This window comes from Budorcas taxicolor, chromosome 15 (genome assembly GCF_023091745.1).
Source record: "Budorcas taxicolor isolate Tak-1 chromosome 15, Takin1.1, whole genome shotgun sequence".
Taxonomy (NCBI): domain Eukaryota; kingdom Metazoa; phylum Chordata; class Mammalia; order Artiodactyla; family Bovidae; genus Budorcas; species Budorcas taxicolor.
Genome location: NC_068924.1, coordinates 49,348,118 through 49,362,795, shown reverse-complemented (window position 1 = coordinate 49,362,795; position 14,678 = coordinate 49,348,118). Strand labels below are relative to the sequence as shown.

Below are 14,678 nucleotides of genomic sequence, written 5' to 3'. Positions count from 1 at the left end.
CCTCCTGCCTTCAGTCTTTTCCAGCATGAGGGTCTTTTCCAAGAAATCAGTTCTTCTCATCAGATGGCCAAAGTATTAGAGTTTCAGCTTCAGCATCAGTCCTTCCAATGAATATTCAGGACTGGTTTCATTTAGGATTGACTGGTTTGATCTTGCAGTCCAAGGGACTCTCAAGAGTCTTCTCCAATACCACAGTTCAAAAGCATCAATTCTTCGGCACTCAGCTTTCTTTGTAGTCCAACTCTCACATCTATACACGACTACTAGAAAAACCATAGCTTTGACTAGACGGACCTTTGTAGACAAAGTAATGTCTCTGCTTTTTAATATGCTGTCTAGGTTGGTCATAATTTTCTTCCAAGGAGCAAGCATCACTTAATTTCATGGCTGCAGTCACCATCTGCAGTGATTTTGGAGCCAAAAAAAAATTAAGTCTCTCACATTGACACATCATAATACCCAAAGCTTGTGGTTTACCCTAGGGTTCACTCTTGGTGCTATATAGGTTATTTTTGATGTGTTCTCTCTTGGAGGAGAAATGGGCATGGTCAGAAGCCTTTTGGGTTAATGTTGCTTGGTTAGCTGGAACCAGTGCCAGCTTTGTCCAGAAGGAAGGCTCTTCTCAATTCCTGCACCCTGCTGAGAAGAGTTGGGCCTCTTCTTGAATATGAGGATGTGATGTTCTAATTGGGGCTTGCCAGGTGGCTCACTGGTAAAGAATCCACCTGCCAATGCAGGAGACACAGGAGATGTGGGTTCAGTCCCTGGGTTGGGAAGATCCCCTGAAGGAGGAAATGGCAACCTACTCTGGTATTCTTGCCTAGAAAATTCCAGGGACAGAGGAGCCTGGTGGGCTACAGTCCACGGGGTTGCAAAGAGTCAACTCAGCAACTGAGCATGATGTTCTAACAGGGATAGGAACATCCCTCAGGTAGGCTGGGTTTTACACAGCCCAGGAATCTGACGCCTCTTTCCTCTGTGGTTAGACCTGCTATGTGCTGTATTTCAGGGGGGACCTTTCTTGCTAGTTCCAGGTCCCAAGCCAGTTCCTCTTCTCAGCCTTTACATTTTTGTCTAGAGGGTCCCCTGCTCTCCCTCCAGTCCTATCCTCATTCTGGGTTCCAGGCTGTTTTATCTCTGCAACCTCGTGGTCTTGGTCAAATCTGAACGTCTTCTCAGGGTTCATGCTCTCAGTCTTACACACTTTTGAGCCCTTTCTAAGGCTAAGTGTGGATTCTGATCCCATCAGAGTCACTACAGAGCCTGAGTGAAGGGGAAGAAATTATTTTCAGAGATGAAGCCCCTGTTTGTAAAATTTAGTCATTTCCAGATTCTCCTCAGGTTCCAGCCAAGCACTGAGGAACAGTCTGATCAGTGTCCTTCTCCTCTCTCTCTGCTTTCTTCCTTGACTGCTGTTCCTCACTTCTTTCCCTCTGAGCTTGTGTCTCACATCAGACAATCCATTGTCCAGCTCAGCTACAGTGGTTCTGCTTTGCATGCTTTCAGATATGTGTTCTCTGGGGAGGAGTTAGTGTTACCACGAGAAATGAAAGTGGCTGGGAGAGGGAGAGGCATTAGGTGGATACCGGATATTGGTGATGGGAATCGGGAGGCTACACTCCAGAATTCTCTTGTCTTTTGGGGACATATGGTTTGTTATGCATCCATTCATTCATGCATTCATTCATTCAGCCAGCATTTACTGATTTCATACTTGACAAGGTGGTTATTAAGACAGTGCCATACTGGGCCCTGGGGGATAGAGTGAGTCAAATTTAGTCCTTGCCCTTTTCTGGCTGTGGCATGCGAACAACTCAGAGCATGAGAATTAATATAACAGAGTTAGGTACAAAGTGCTTGGAACATAGAGCAGTAAATGATTAGGTCTGTCTAGAGAAAGGAGAGGAGCTTTGGACGTGAGGGAAAGGTCTTTGTCATTTTGTCTGCCCATGGTTCACAAAGTGTGGTCTGTAGACCATTGGGGGCCACCAAGGTCTTTTGGGGGGTCCAGAAGGTCAAAGCCATATTAATAATAATACTTAGATACTATTTGCTTTTCCCATCCTGTGTACGTTTGCACTGTTGGTGCAGAAGAACTTAGTAGGTAAAACTGCTGGCATCTTAACAGGAATCAAGACTGTCACAAAATTGTGCCAATAACCATCCCTCTGCTCCATGCACTGTCAGATTTTTAACATTTTTAATAGAGAATTAAAACTTTTTATAACTTTATTGAATTGTCTCTGTGGTATTCTGTGTGATAAAACAGGAAGTACACTTTGAGGACTTATGCTGCATATCGAAACCTGATGTTTATCTCAAGGAAATGCATTTATGCAATTGAGCCGAACTACCTCCCCTTTTCAGGGAACACTATTTTTACTTGAAAGAATAACTGACAAATCGCAATTACTGAGACTTATGTTTTTGGCAGACATTTTCTTAAAAATGAATGAAGCAAGTGTGCTACTTTAAGAACAACTGGTAGTATTTGTTACCAGTGATAAACTTCCAGCTTTTAATTGAAAATAGAAGTTTTGGAAAACTTGTATCTGCCACAGTAAGCTTGACAGCTTCCCTAGATTTACAGCTTTTTTAAAAAAAAATAATAATTGTGATTATTTTGATATTATATAAATGAACTGTGTCAAATTTGGAAACTCTGCTTAACTCATTGAACCACTAGTTTCCAAATGATTAGTATATGTTGTTTCAGAATCACCCATGGATAAAAGATCCATTCAAAGTGCAAGATAGACTGCAAGATAGATGATGGATTTTACTGTGACAGAGTACAAAAAGTTCACCTGTATAGTTTCAGGTTTCACATTGTAACCTTTAACAAACCTGCTACTTGTTGAAGTTTTGGTGAAGTACCAGAGAAGACTGACCACAATTATCTGAAAGATTATTAAAATACTCCTGCTTTTCCAACTGCATATCTATGTTTTGATTGAAGGCAAAACAACACACTGAATGCAGAAATAGATATAATAAGGCTGTAGCAGCTGTTTCTATCAAGCCAGACATTTATAAGGAGATTTATAAAAATGTGTAACAGTCCCACTCATGAATTTTTTTTGCAGAAAACAATTATTTTTTCATAAAACATGCTTTTATAATCTATATGGGGTTTATATTTTAATTTCTAATATAATAAATATCAATCAGTTTGGGGAGCTTCAGTTTTTAAGTGTAAAAAGGGGTCCTAAGATCAAAAAAGTTAAACTTGGTCTTGTGCTCTTCTCTCTACCTAAAATTCTCTTTTCTGCCTCCCAAAATCTCTTGAATGACTATAGAACTAGTATTTAGTTATCCATTCAAAAAACATTTGTTGAACATCTATCAAGAACCTGGCTTTTTCTCGCTGCTGGGTACATGATCCCAAGCCATTATAGGGAAGATGGGTTAAGCAGCTATAGCACTGTATGTGAAAGAGGAGACTGAAAAAGCCGGCTTAAAACTCATTTAAAAAACTAAGATCATGGCATCCGGTCCTATCACTTCATGGCAAATAGATGGAAAAACAATGGAAACAATGACAGATTTTATTTTCTTGGGCTCTAAAATCACTGTGAATGGTGACTGTAGCCATGGAATTAAAAGACGCTTGCTCCTTGGGAGAAAAGCTCTGACCAACCTAGACAGCATATTAAAAAGCAGAGACATTACTTTGCTGACAAAGGTCCATACAGTCAAAGCTCTTGTTTTTCCAGTAGTCATATATGGATGTGAGAGCTGGACCATAAAGAAAGCTGAGTGCTGAAGAATTGATGCTTTTGAACTGTGGTGTTGGAGAAGACTCTTGAGAGTCCCTTGGACTGCAAGGCAATCAAACCAGTCAATCCTGAAGGAAATCAGTCCTGAATATTCATCGGCAGGACTGATGCTAAAACGGAAGCTCCAATACTTTGGCCACCTGATGCAAAGAGCCGACTCGTTGGAAAAGACCCTAATGCTGGGAAAGATTGAAGGCAGGAGGAGAAGGGGATGACAGAGGATGAGATTGTTGGATGGCATCACCAACTCAATGGACATGAATTTGAGCAAACTCTAAGAGATGGTGAAGGACAGGGAAGCCTGGCATGCTGCAGTCCATGGGGTCTCAGAGTTTGACACGGCTGAGCGGCTGAACACCACCACCACTGTGTGATAAATGTTAGTGATAGACATGTAAATACTGGGGGAAGACAGGCTATTGTCAGACACTCACTCACCAGCTTACCTAGGAACATTCTTTTGAGCAATTTGATTGGACTGTACTTCCTTTATTTGATTCTTTATGGTCCATAGAGGGAAAGTGGCTGAAGTTAGTGAAAGATGGGAACTGTTCATTTGCTGCTCTGGCAGAAAAGAAGGAGGTAACAAATGTATGAAGCGTCAACTTCATGCAAGCCCTATGCTAAGTGCTTTCACAATTGTAATCTTACCTAATTTTCACAAAAACCATATGAAGCAGAATTAATTATCTTTATTTTGCAAGTGAGATGTTGGAGGCTGGGAAAAGTTAAACAACTTGTCCAATATCATATGATTGTAACTGATGAAGCCAGAATTTTGACATATGTATTCTGACTCCAAGGGCAGGGCTCTTGCACTGTAGTAATAATGTGTTGCTAAATGTGTGGCTTTTTTAAGGTAATTTCCAGATGGGTCTGTGAAACCTTGCCAGGTTGGAATATATTCAGAAAGATACTAAAGATCTCAGGAAGGAGAGAGAGACCACATAGGCAGTGCTCCATTGAAGAGATTTTTTGTGAATTTTGTCTGACATGATTTTTCTGGACAGGATTCTATGGCGGTATTGGGCATCAAGACTTTGTATTCCCTTAACCTCAATTCCTTTAACATTTCTCTGTGCCAAATGATGCCAGAAGCAAAAGTTACCTGTCTGTCTGATCAGGTTACAAACTACAGCCTGATGTTTGAAGCCCAAACTTGTTAGACCTGTTGTAGGCCAATCAGGCCCAGCCTGGAGACCCCAGTCCCTAGAGCTTGGTAAACTATTTCCATTATTTTAAAAAGCCTAACAGAAATGCTTTACTTCAGATAATCCTGTGTGTGGATACAGGCTAGTGAAAAGATTAGATTTCTTTGTTTTGGGTCAAAAATCTGTTGATCCAGTGTGCTTCAGTTGTACTACCTAGGGAGCTCTAGAAATGGTGTCAGCAAAGTATGGTCCAAGGGCCAAATCCAGCCCACTGTCTGTTTTTGTAAATAAAGTTTTATTGAAGCACAGTTGAGTTCTCTTACTCATGTTTTGTCTTTGGCTGCTTTTGTGTTCAATGACAGAGTTACATAGCTGCAACAAAGCCTGTATAGCTCATAAATCCTGAACTGTTTACTGTCTGGTCTTTTCCCGAAAAAGTTGTTGACTCCTAGCATAACATCAGTTCTTTCTATTATGGCACTTAGCACTTGGTATTTTAATTGCCTATTTTCCCCACTTTTTTTTTCAAATCTAATTTATTACGTTTTAAGGCATTTCATACCCACCGTATAGTGGAAAAGATAGGCATGAGCACATATAATTTAAATATGAGCCAATAAATGCTATAATAAAAGCATGTACAGCAACACTGTGAGGTTCACCCAAGCTGGTCCTGGCAGAGCCCCTCGCTTTTATAACTGAGCTCCTTGGGAGCAAAGATGAGGTCTGCTTCATCTCTTCATCCCCTGGGCTGATTATAGACCCTGACATATAAACAGTACTCGATAAATGTTGTTTGAATGGACATATCATATGTTGATCAGAAAAGCTCGTATAGGCAATTATATATACCTTTGAGTAGTGTACATACAGAAATAAGTGAAGGAAAGTGTTATGCTGGCTATGCCAGTCTCAGTGCTGTTTGCTTCATCTCCAAGCTAGTCGTTACTTACTGCAGTTTGTTTGTGATAAGTAGTGGATAGGAGTCCTTGAATGAAGCAATCGTGTTAAGAACTCTTGTTGGTGAGGAAATTAGAAACAGTGCCTTAAATTTGGGCTATTTTCTACTCTTTTCCCTCCGTATCCACCACACCTTTACCCCACCTTCCATGTTCGGTTCCAGCTTGCCAGGACAGAGGTAGAGGAACATAGAGTCTGTGGAGGTACTTATTTCTTTTGTATGCATACTGTTTATCTTATTTTTTTCTTCTCTAAAGCCATTTTTTCAGTGTGGTTCTTACCAGCATTACCATCCATGGCTTCCAGAAGATACAACTAACTTAAAGCTATCTGGTTACCTTGGTGTAAAGGCAGGCAGGTGAAGTGCTGGCCTGGGAGTCAGTAGGCCTGGGCTCCTGTTGTGCCTCTGTAGTGGCTTTTGACTTGGGATACATCTGTTAACATCTGAGAACTTCAATAGTCAACACATTTTTGTTGAGTTACATTTGAGACTTAAAAAATTTAATATTTATACCCCTCCTCATTTTGAAAAGGATTTGAGTGACTAGCAAGTGATAGAGAGGTGATCTGTCCGATCTTGTCTGTGTTTCTGACCAGCAGATAAGTAAATGATTAGATGGATGAGAGCATTTCAAGTCTCTGATTAGGGCTTTCTAGAAGGCTTCACAGCCACAGCTTCTTCACCTTGTCCTTGCTTCCTCTTCTGTGACTTCTTCTATTTGGGAAATCAGGATCTTTCTTCTATCTTCTTTGGGGATGATTTGAAGAGTATTTTGCCTAGAAAGTAGTTTTCAAGATCAAGGTCAAAAGAAAAGAGGAATTTTACACTCTAGGAATTAGAAGAAATGCCAAAAACTTTAGTTAAAATGTCTTTTTCAAATAGTGAACTTGAAGCCTGAAGAAGGGAAGTGATCTCCTTAGAGCCACATAGTAGAACTACAGCTAGATTCCAGGCTCGTTCTGCGAGGCATTTTCCAGGTTCCTAAGAGGACTCAGCTCAGTTCAGTCACTCAGTCGTGTCCGACTCTTTCAACCCCGTGAATCGCAGCACGCCAGGCCTCCCTGTCCATCACCAACTCCTGGAGTTCACTCAGAATCACGTCCATCGAGTCTGTGATGCCATCCAGCCATCTCATCCTCTGTCATCCCCTTCTCCTCCTGCCCCCAATCCCTCCCAGCATCAGGGTCTTTTCCGATGAGTCAACTCTTCACATGAGGTGGCCAAAGTACTGGAGTTTCAGCTTTAGCATCATTCCTTCCAAAGAAATCCCAGGGCTGATCTCCTTCAGAATGGACTGGTTGGATCTCCTTGCAGTCCAAGGGACTCTCAAGAGTCTTCTCCAACACCACAGTTCAAAAGCATCAATTCTTCGGCACTCAGCCTTCCTCACAGTCCAACTCTCACATCCATACATGACTACAGGAAAAACCATAGCCTTGACTAGACGGACCTTAGTCGGCAAAGTAATTAGGTGTCGTGAAATGGGCTGGGTGGCTTTTTTGCTGTATAACTGTATGGTGGTGGGGAGAGGAAGCTTCACTCCACACCTCCCATGCAGTTGTGTCAGACATGCTCAGGACGTTAGATGTCTAATAGGTAGACAGCTGAAGGCTGTCTCGGAGAAGGCATAAGATGTGAAGGGTTTCCCTGGGTAGCCTGTGACTGGCATTATGTATATGGGCAGTGACAAAGTGAACGAAGAGGAAAACTATGTGGTACTCTGGCATTAGGACAAATGGGCTGTTTTCCTATTTCTAGAGACATTGTATTAATTTACATTTGTTTGTTGTTTCTTTTGAATATGTATTTCTTTGATTACTAGTGAGACCTTTCCCTGTGTTCATTGACTATTTGTATTTTCTCTCACTTGTATTTTTTTTTCTTGTTGAGTTATTTATTCATGTTCTTTGTGTAGATCCCAGTGTATTTCTAGTCCTATGCTTGACTTCCCTGCCAAGAAACTATTAGGATACTAAAGCATTGTTCCTAAACGGGGAAGACAGTTAATAAGAAACACTCTTCTCGCTGTTAAGTGGAGTCAGGCGTTAGAAGCTAGGGACAATGAGACAGGTGGGTAATAGAGCTGGGCGGCAGCCCCCTGTAACATTGTCTCTTGCCTTTCCTGTACAGAGTTTTGCCGGATCGACAAGCCCCTGTGCCACAGTGAGGATGAGAAGCTCAGCTTTGATGCAGTCCGCAGCATCCACAAGCTGATGGATGATGATGCCAATGGTGATGTGGATGTGGAAGAAAGTGATGAGGTGAGCTCCCTCACCCTGCGTGGCTCTCTCCTTTTCCTGTGCGAACAGTCCCTGAAGCTGTTTAGACAGGCTGTTCCCTGGGGAGAGGTGTCTTGCTACTGGCTTGTTCTCTAGGGTCGCATCCCTACCAGGGCAGGTGATTCTCAGCAGAGCAGCCTCGAGGAGCTGGCCTGTCCGAGAGCAGGCCTGACCTCTCTGTCTGTGTCTGGACCGGCCCCCGTCTGCCTACCAGCTGGAAGCACAACACTGGCCGAGCTGTGCTGTTTGAGAGGGAGAGGGAACCCTGAGGCTGGTCCATACAGTTTGCCTGCATCCTTATTGTACTCCTGCTGGAGGTGGAGGGCACCCATCTGTCCTAACTCTGTGTTCAATCCTGTGCTGGCATGTGGAGGAGAAGGCAAGGCAGTCAGATCTTGCCCTTTGGAAACTTATACTCTATTTGTGAAGAAGAGACAGAGGTTCCTAGAAAGGTCGTTCTGAATTCCAGGCTGCAACTGCTAGAAGTCAGTTGAGTGGTCCAGACAGCAAGAGCGAGAGGAATCTCTGGATGGAAGAGCCCTGTTATTGTTTCACCTTTGGGCATTACTACAGCTCCAGTTCCACAGAGCCCAGAGTACAAAGTCATCATGTGTGAGAAGATTTAAAAATTTCAGTTGTTTTTGGGCTCAACTTGAGCCAGCACTTTGGTGAAGCTGCCAAATTATGCCAAATCTCTCATAGTGATATGGTGTATGTCTTGAGGGAGCAGGTAATTCTGGTCTCTCCTTCCTGCTGGTTAGTTTGAATTCAGTTTTGGATTTCACATTGTCAGAAACATCTTGAAGCAGTGAAATCCTGTACAAAGGAGTGACATGACTGATGAGGGGTGTGAAAACCATGAAATGGAGAGCATTCAGTACAATTCAGTGTCTATAAGTATCTATTATTATATGTGCCAGGCACTGTTCTAGATGTGGGGAATGTGATAGTAAATACATATAATTACATAGCGATACATCTGTCCTTGTATAATTTACAATCTAATGAAGAAACTTTAACTTGGAAAAGAAAAGATTCAGATAATATAATTCCTATCTTCAAATAAAATAGAAGTAGAGGAATCAGGCTTAAAAGACGATAATGGTTAGCAATGAAATTCTTACTCTATGCCAGGCACAGTGTTAAGCTCTTTGCATAGTTACTCTTTTAACTTTGTTAGCAGCCTTATGAAGTTGGTATTATTGTCAAGACTGGAATTTTGGAAAGGTTAAGCATTTCGTTCAAGGACACATGGAGTATGAGCACAGATCTGATTTCAAAGCCTATGCTGTTAAGTACTGCTGTCTTGTCTCTCTTATTCTAAGGGCAGAACCAGGACCACTGTGGGGAAAGTAAAATATGGGCCTATTCTTCTGGAGTAAAGAATTGCCTAACAGTGCTATCTCATCATAGTAGAGGCTTCCTTGGTAGGTAGATCATGAACTCCCTGTCACTGAAGATTGGCAAGTAGAACACAAACCTCCACTGATTGATCTACCGAGGGGATCCTTGTATCAGGTTGAACTAGATAATGTCTAATGAGAGGAGAAAAACAGACTTTGTAGAGGAAACGTAGAATTGGGATAGAGTGGAAAGGGATGGGGCAGCCTGAGCTGTAGGAAGGAGTGTGAGCAAAGATGTGGAGGCAGGAAGAAGCATGGTTGGTAGGTTTGGTTGGACAGTGTGACTGTGGTGGAAAACCACAGGACAAAAACCTGAAAAGGAAAGGGGGCCCAGGCAACCAGGCTGAGATACGTATACGATCTGGCAGCTGTAGGTTTTTAAGGACGACAGCCATGATGAACGTATCTGAGCTTTTGGTCACATCTAGCAGTGTCACTGGCTTTCAAAGGACCCAGATTTTATTTGTCTGTGCTGGGAATAGTGTCATGTTCCTGGTGGTGAGAGAGGCTGAGAGGTTTCCTGATGTCTCTCCGAGGACCTGGCCACCTGACTGGGAGGTGCATGGCACCACAGGCAAGAAGGTGATGTATTCCAAGGTCCACAAATTCCTGGATATCTTTGTCATCTGCTCCTCTTTCTTTTTTCACTTTCTGCTGAATTACTTTGTCAATGAGAGGAGGAAGAAAATGTTCTTTTTAGAGGAATGTACCACAACAAAAAGCTCATCAGCACAAACTGTTCTAAAATAACACAAAAGCTGTCACCCTGCTCTTCCCTGTGCCAGTGGGAAGAGCACTGTTCTTTTTCAGTGGAGCTTCTGCCTGCCTGGGCTTCTTCCTGTGCTCTCGCTGCAGTCCCAGGCCTCTGGTGGGCAGAGGGACCTGGCAGTCTGGGTTTCTCATGATCAGTTACAAGCTACTTTCTTTTTGAAACAGATAGTCATGGTAGGAAAGTCTATGTGTTTAAGACAGTCTCAACATATATGGAGTTCAGGATCTAACTAGACCCATTGAGTGGACAGCTCAGAGCTTGGAACATTGGATTATGGACTCTGAGACAGCAGAGATGAAACCCTGGTTGTGCTGGTGAGCAAGGACCTGAGATTTTTATGGCCCGTTTAACAGAACTGCTATTACCCAAGGAGCCTAATAGCAGTCTGCAAGGATACTATATTCAGGCCTCATTTATTCAGCCTCATATCAGTAAGTTTTTCAGATACCTGAACTATAACCTGATTTCTAGATATTTAAAAATGTTAGCCATTCTTGAGGTCAGGTTTCCTTCTTACAGACTATTGGGAACAGTCTTAACTTTCTTTGGATCGTTTGGAGCAGGTCTGCACAGCCTCTTGCACTGTTACCCTAGTGCCCGCATTCCCGTATGCATTGTTGGGATTTCTTTTTATAGTTCTGTCTCTTCTTTGATTCATTCTCATTTCTAATTGTTCTATCTCTGCTATGTTCTATGGCTGAGATTCAGCCACCATTTTACAGAAAATATGTAGTCATTTGTGTGGAGGAAGCCAGTTTGGCTTCTCAGGTGCCGTCCTTGCTTGCTTTTATCCTAGGCAGCCAAGGGTTGAGGGCCTTTCAGATGAGCAAGATGGCACTATTGACACTGGTGTCCTCCATGTAAAGCTGATAAGGAGTTCTCTCAGGCTAGCAGGGTGGGAATTCATGACCTATGTTCTACTGAAACCTCTGGTGGAGACACTGCCTTTGGGCAAAGGATTTGCAGCCATGGTATGGCATTTCAGCCTGTCCTGACAGTCTGAGGTGTGTAGACAAGAGCCTTCCTAAAAACACTGGCCCCTTCACTGGACCAGACAGTTTGAGGGCAGTTTTAATTTCTTCTGTAGGGCCTACATAGAAAATAAAGGACATTTGTTTAGCCATTAAACAATTCTTATTGGCATATGGATGATAAACAAGCATATGAAAAAATACTCAATATTGTTGGCCACTAAGGGAAGTACAAATTAAAACCACAATGAGATATCACTACACACCTCTTTGGATGGCTGAAATTAAAAAGTGGTCAACACCAAGTACCATGTGATGAGGAAGAGTCACTTGAACTCTTACAGAGATTTTTAAAAAGCTGAACAACATAATTTAATACATGTCTCAGCATTTCTACTTCTAGGTATTTATCCCATAGATAAATGAAAATTTACATTTGTACTAAAACCTGTACACAAGTGTTTTAGCAGCTTTACTCATTATCACCAAAAATTGGACACAGATCAGATGTCCTTCAACATGTGAATGGAGAAAACAAACTTTGGAAAACTACTTAGCAATAGAAGAAGTGAACTGCTGATGCACACAGCATAGAGGAATCTCAAAGGCGTTATGCTGAGGGGAGGAAGCCATATCTCAAATAGTTACATACTATTAATATATGATAACATCTAATGACTTTCTGAGAAACTATAAGAATGGAGGCTAGATCAGTGGTTACCTGGGATAAGGGATACGGCGTGGGTTTGATTATGAAGGGACAGCATGAGGGAATTTTTTTGGTAATAGAACTGTCCTGTGTCTGGGTTGTGGGGCAGTTATAAGAATTAACATATGTACTAAAACTCATAGGAAAATATTCTGCCCCCTCCACTACAGTTAATGTAATCATATGTTAATTAAGAAAAGTGTTCCTGGCATAGCAATGACACACAATTCAAGCTCAGTGAATGCTAATTATTGCTGCTGTTCTGTTTTCTCTGTATTTCCAGGAAAGCTACCTATCTGACACTTGTATTTTAATGTTCGTCCATGGAATGACTGACTGATATCACTGTAGCAAGCATGCTGTTAGACTGAGATGGGAGTCTTACACAAGGGTGTGATCACACATTTGGGGGGATGAAGATGAATAGGTTAGTATGAGCCTGGGAAGCTGTAATGCCACAAGACTGGAAAAGGTCAGTTTTCATTCCAATCCCAAAGAAAGACAATGCCAAAGAATGTTCAAACTACTGCACAATTTCACTCATCTCACACACGAGCAAAGTAATACTAAAAATTCTCCAAACTAGGCTTCAACAGTACATGAACCAAGAAATTCCAGATGTTCAAGCTGGATTTAGAAAAGGCAGAGGAACCAGAGAGCAAATTGCCAACATCTGTTGGATCATAGAAGAAGCAAGAGAATTCCAGAAACACATCTACTTCTGCTTCATTGACTACGCTAAAGCCTTTGACTGTGTGGATCATGACAAACTGGATGGGAATACCAGACCACCTTACCTGCCTCCTGAGAAACCTGTATGCAGTTCAAGAAGCAACAGTTAGAATCAGACATGGAAAAACAGACTGGTTCCAAATTGGGAAAGGAGTACATCAAGGCTATATACTGTCACCTTGCTTATTTAACTTATATGCAGAGTACATCATGTTAAATGCCAGGCTGGATGAAACACAAGCTGAAATCAAGATTGCCAGGAGAAATATCAATAACCTCAGATATGCTGATGACACCACCCTTATGGCAGAAAACGAAGAGGAACTAAAGAGTCTCTTGATGAAAGTGAAAGAGGAGAGTGAAAAAGCTGGTTTAAAACGCAGCATTCAAAAAAGTAAGATCATGGCATCTGGTCCCATCACTTCGGGGTAAATAGATGGGGAAACAATGGAAACAATGAGAGACTTTATTTTCTTAGGTTCCAAAATCACTGCAGATGGTGACTCCAGCCATGAAATTCAAAGACTATTGCTCCTTAGAAGAAAAACTATGACCAATCTAGACAGCATATTAAAAAGCAGAGACATTGGTTTGCTGACAAAGGTCCATATAGTCAAAGCTATGGTTTGTTCCAGTAGTCATGTATGGATGTGCGAGTTGGACCATAAAGAAAGCTGAGTGCTGAAGAATTGATGCTTTTGAACTGTGGTGTTGGAGAAGACTCTTGAGAGTCTCTTGGACTGCAGGGATATCAAGCCAGTCAATCCTAAAGGAAATCAGTCCTGAATATTCATTGGGAGGACTGATAATGAAACTGAAGCTCCAATACTTTGGCCACCTGATTCGAAGAACTGACTCATTGGGAAAGACGCTGATGTAGGGAAAGATTGAAGGTGGGAGAAGGGGATGACAGAGGATGAGATGGTTGGATGGTATTGCCGACTCGATGGATATGAGTTTGAGTAAGCTCTGGGAGCTGGTGAAGGACAGGGAAGCCTGGCGTGCTGCAGTCCATGGGGTCTCAAAGAGTTCGACATGACTGAGTGACTGAACTGAACTGAACTGGGAAGTTGCAAAATATACTTACGCTTCCTTTGGTGCCTGTTGTGTCTGCTGTAGAACATAGTGTAGGGTTAAGAGCTTGTGCTGCAGAGTCACAGAGACTTAGGCTTAAACCTGGCTCTCCCTTTACCAGCTGTGGAAACTTTGAGAAGTTACTTAATCTCTTTAAGTGTCAGTTCCCTCATTAGAAGAGGAGTGATAATGTTAGGCACCTCATGAAGCTATTGCGAAGATTAAACGAAATAATGTACATAGGGACTTCCCTGGTGATCCAGTGGCTAAGACTGCACGCTCCCAGTGCAGGGGGCCCAGGTTTGATCACTGGTCAGGGAACTAGGTCCCACATGCTGCAACTAAGGGTCCCACATGATGCACCCAAAGATCCCTCATGCTGCAAGAAAGATCAAAGATCCTGTGTGTCGCAACTAAGACCTGGCACAGCCAAATAAATAAAGATTAAAAAAGAAATAGTGCGTGTAAAACGCTTAGTGCAGTGCCTGGCATACAGAAGAGTCTCCATGAGTTTTTGTTGTTATCTTCAGAAGGAGCATGCATTTTGATATAGATAGGCCTGTGTTCAAAATTTGGTTTTGCCTCTTACTGGCTATGTGACAAATAGGCACATCACTTCACCTCTTTGAGCTGCAGTTATTCCGCAATTAATATTTGAGGAGGGCGAGTCTCTGCATGGTTGTTGTAAGAAGTTAATGTATGCAAAGCACCAAGCACAAAGGCTGGCATATGATAGGTTCCAAATTCATGTTTTATCCCTCCCTCAGCATGATGATATAGATAGTGAGGGCTAGCCTGTATCACAAGAATTCCAAATCAGTTCCCTCATCATCCCAGGGGACCAGTG

General features: G+C 42.2%; 1 protein-coding gene across 7 annotated transcripts in view; it reads left to right on the top strand.

Moving 5' to 3' along the window:
- Nucleotides 1-14,678, top strand: part of STIM1 (stromal interaction molecule 1) — a 196,731-nt gene that overhangs the window by 106,261 nt on the left and 75,792 nt on the right. For all 7 annotated transcript variants that reach the window (XM_052653280.1, XM_052653281.1, XM_052653286.1 and 4 more), the window contains exon 2: nucleotides 8,022-8,152. In XM_052653280.1, coding sequence (XP_052509240.1) covers nucleotides 8,022-8,152 — 131 coding nt within the window. The remainder of the gene's footprint in view (nucleotides 1-8,021; nucleotides 8,153-14,678) is intronic.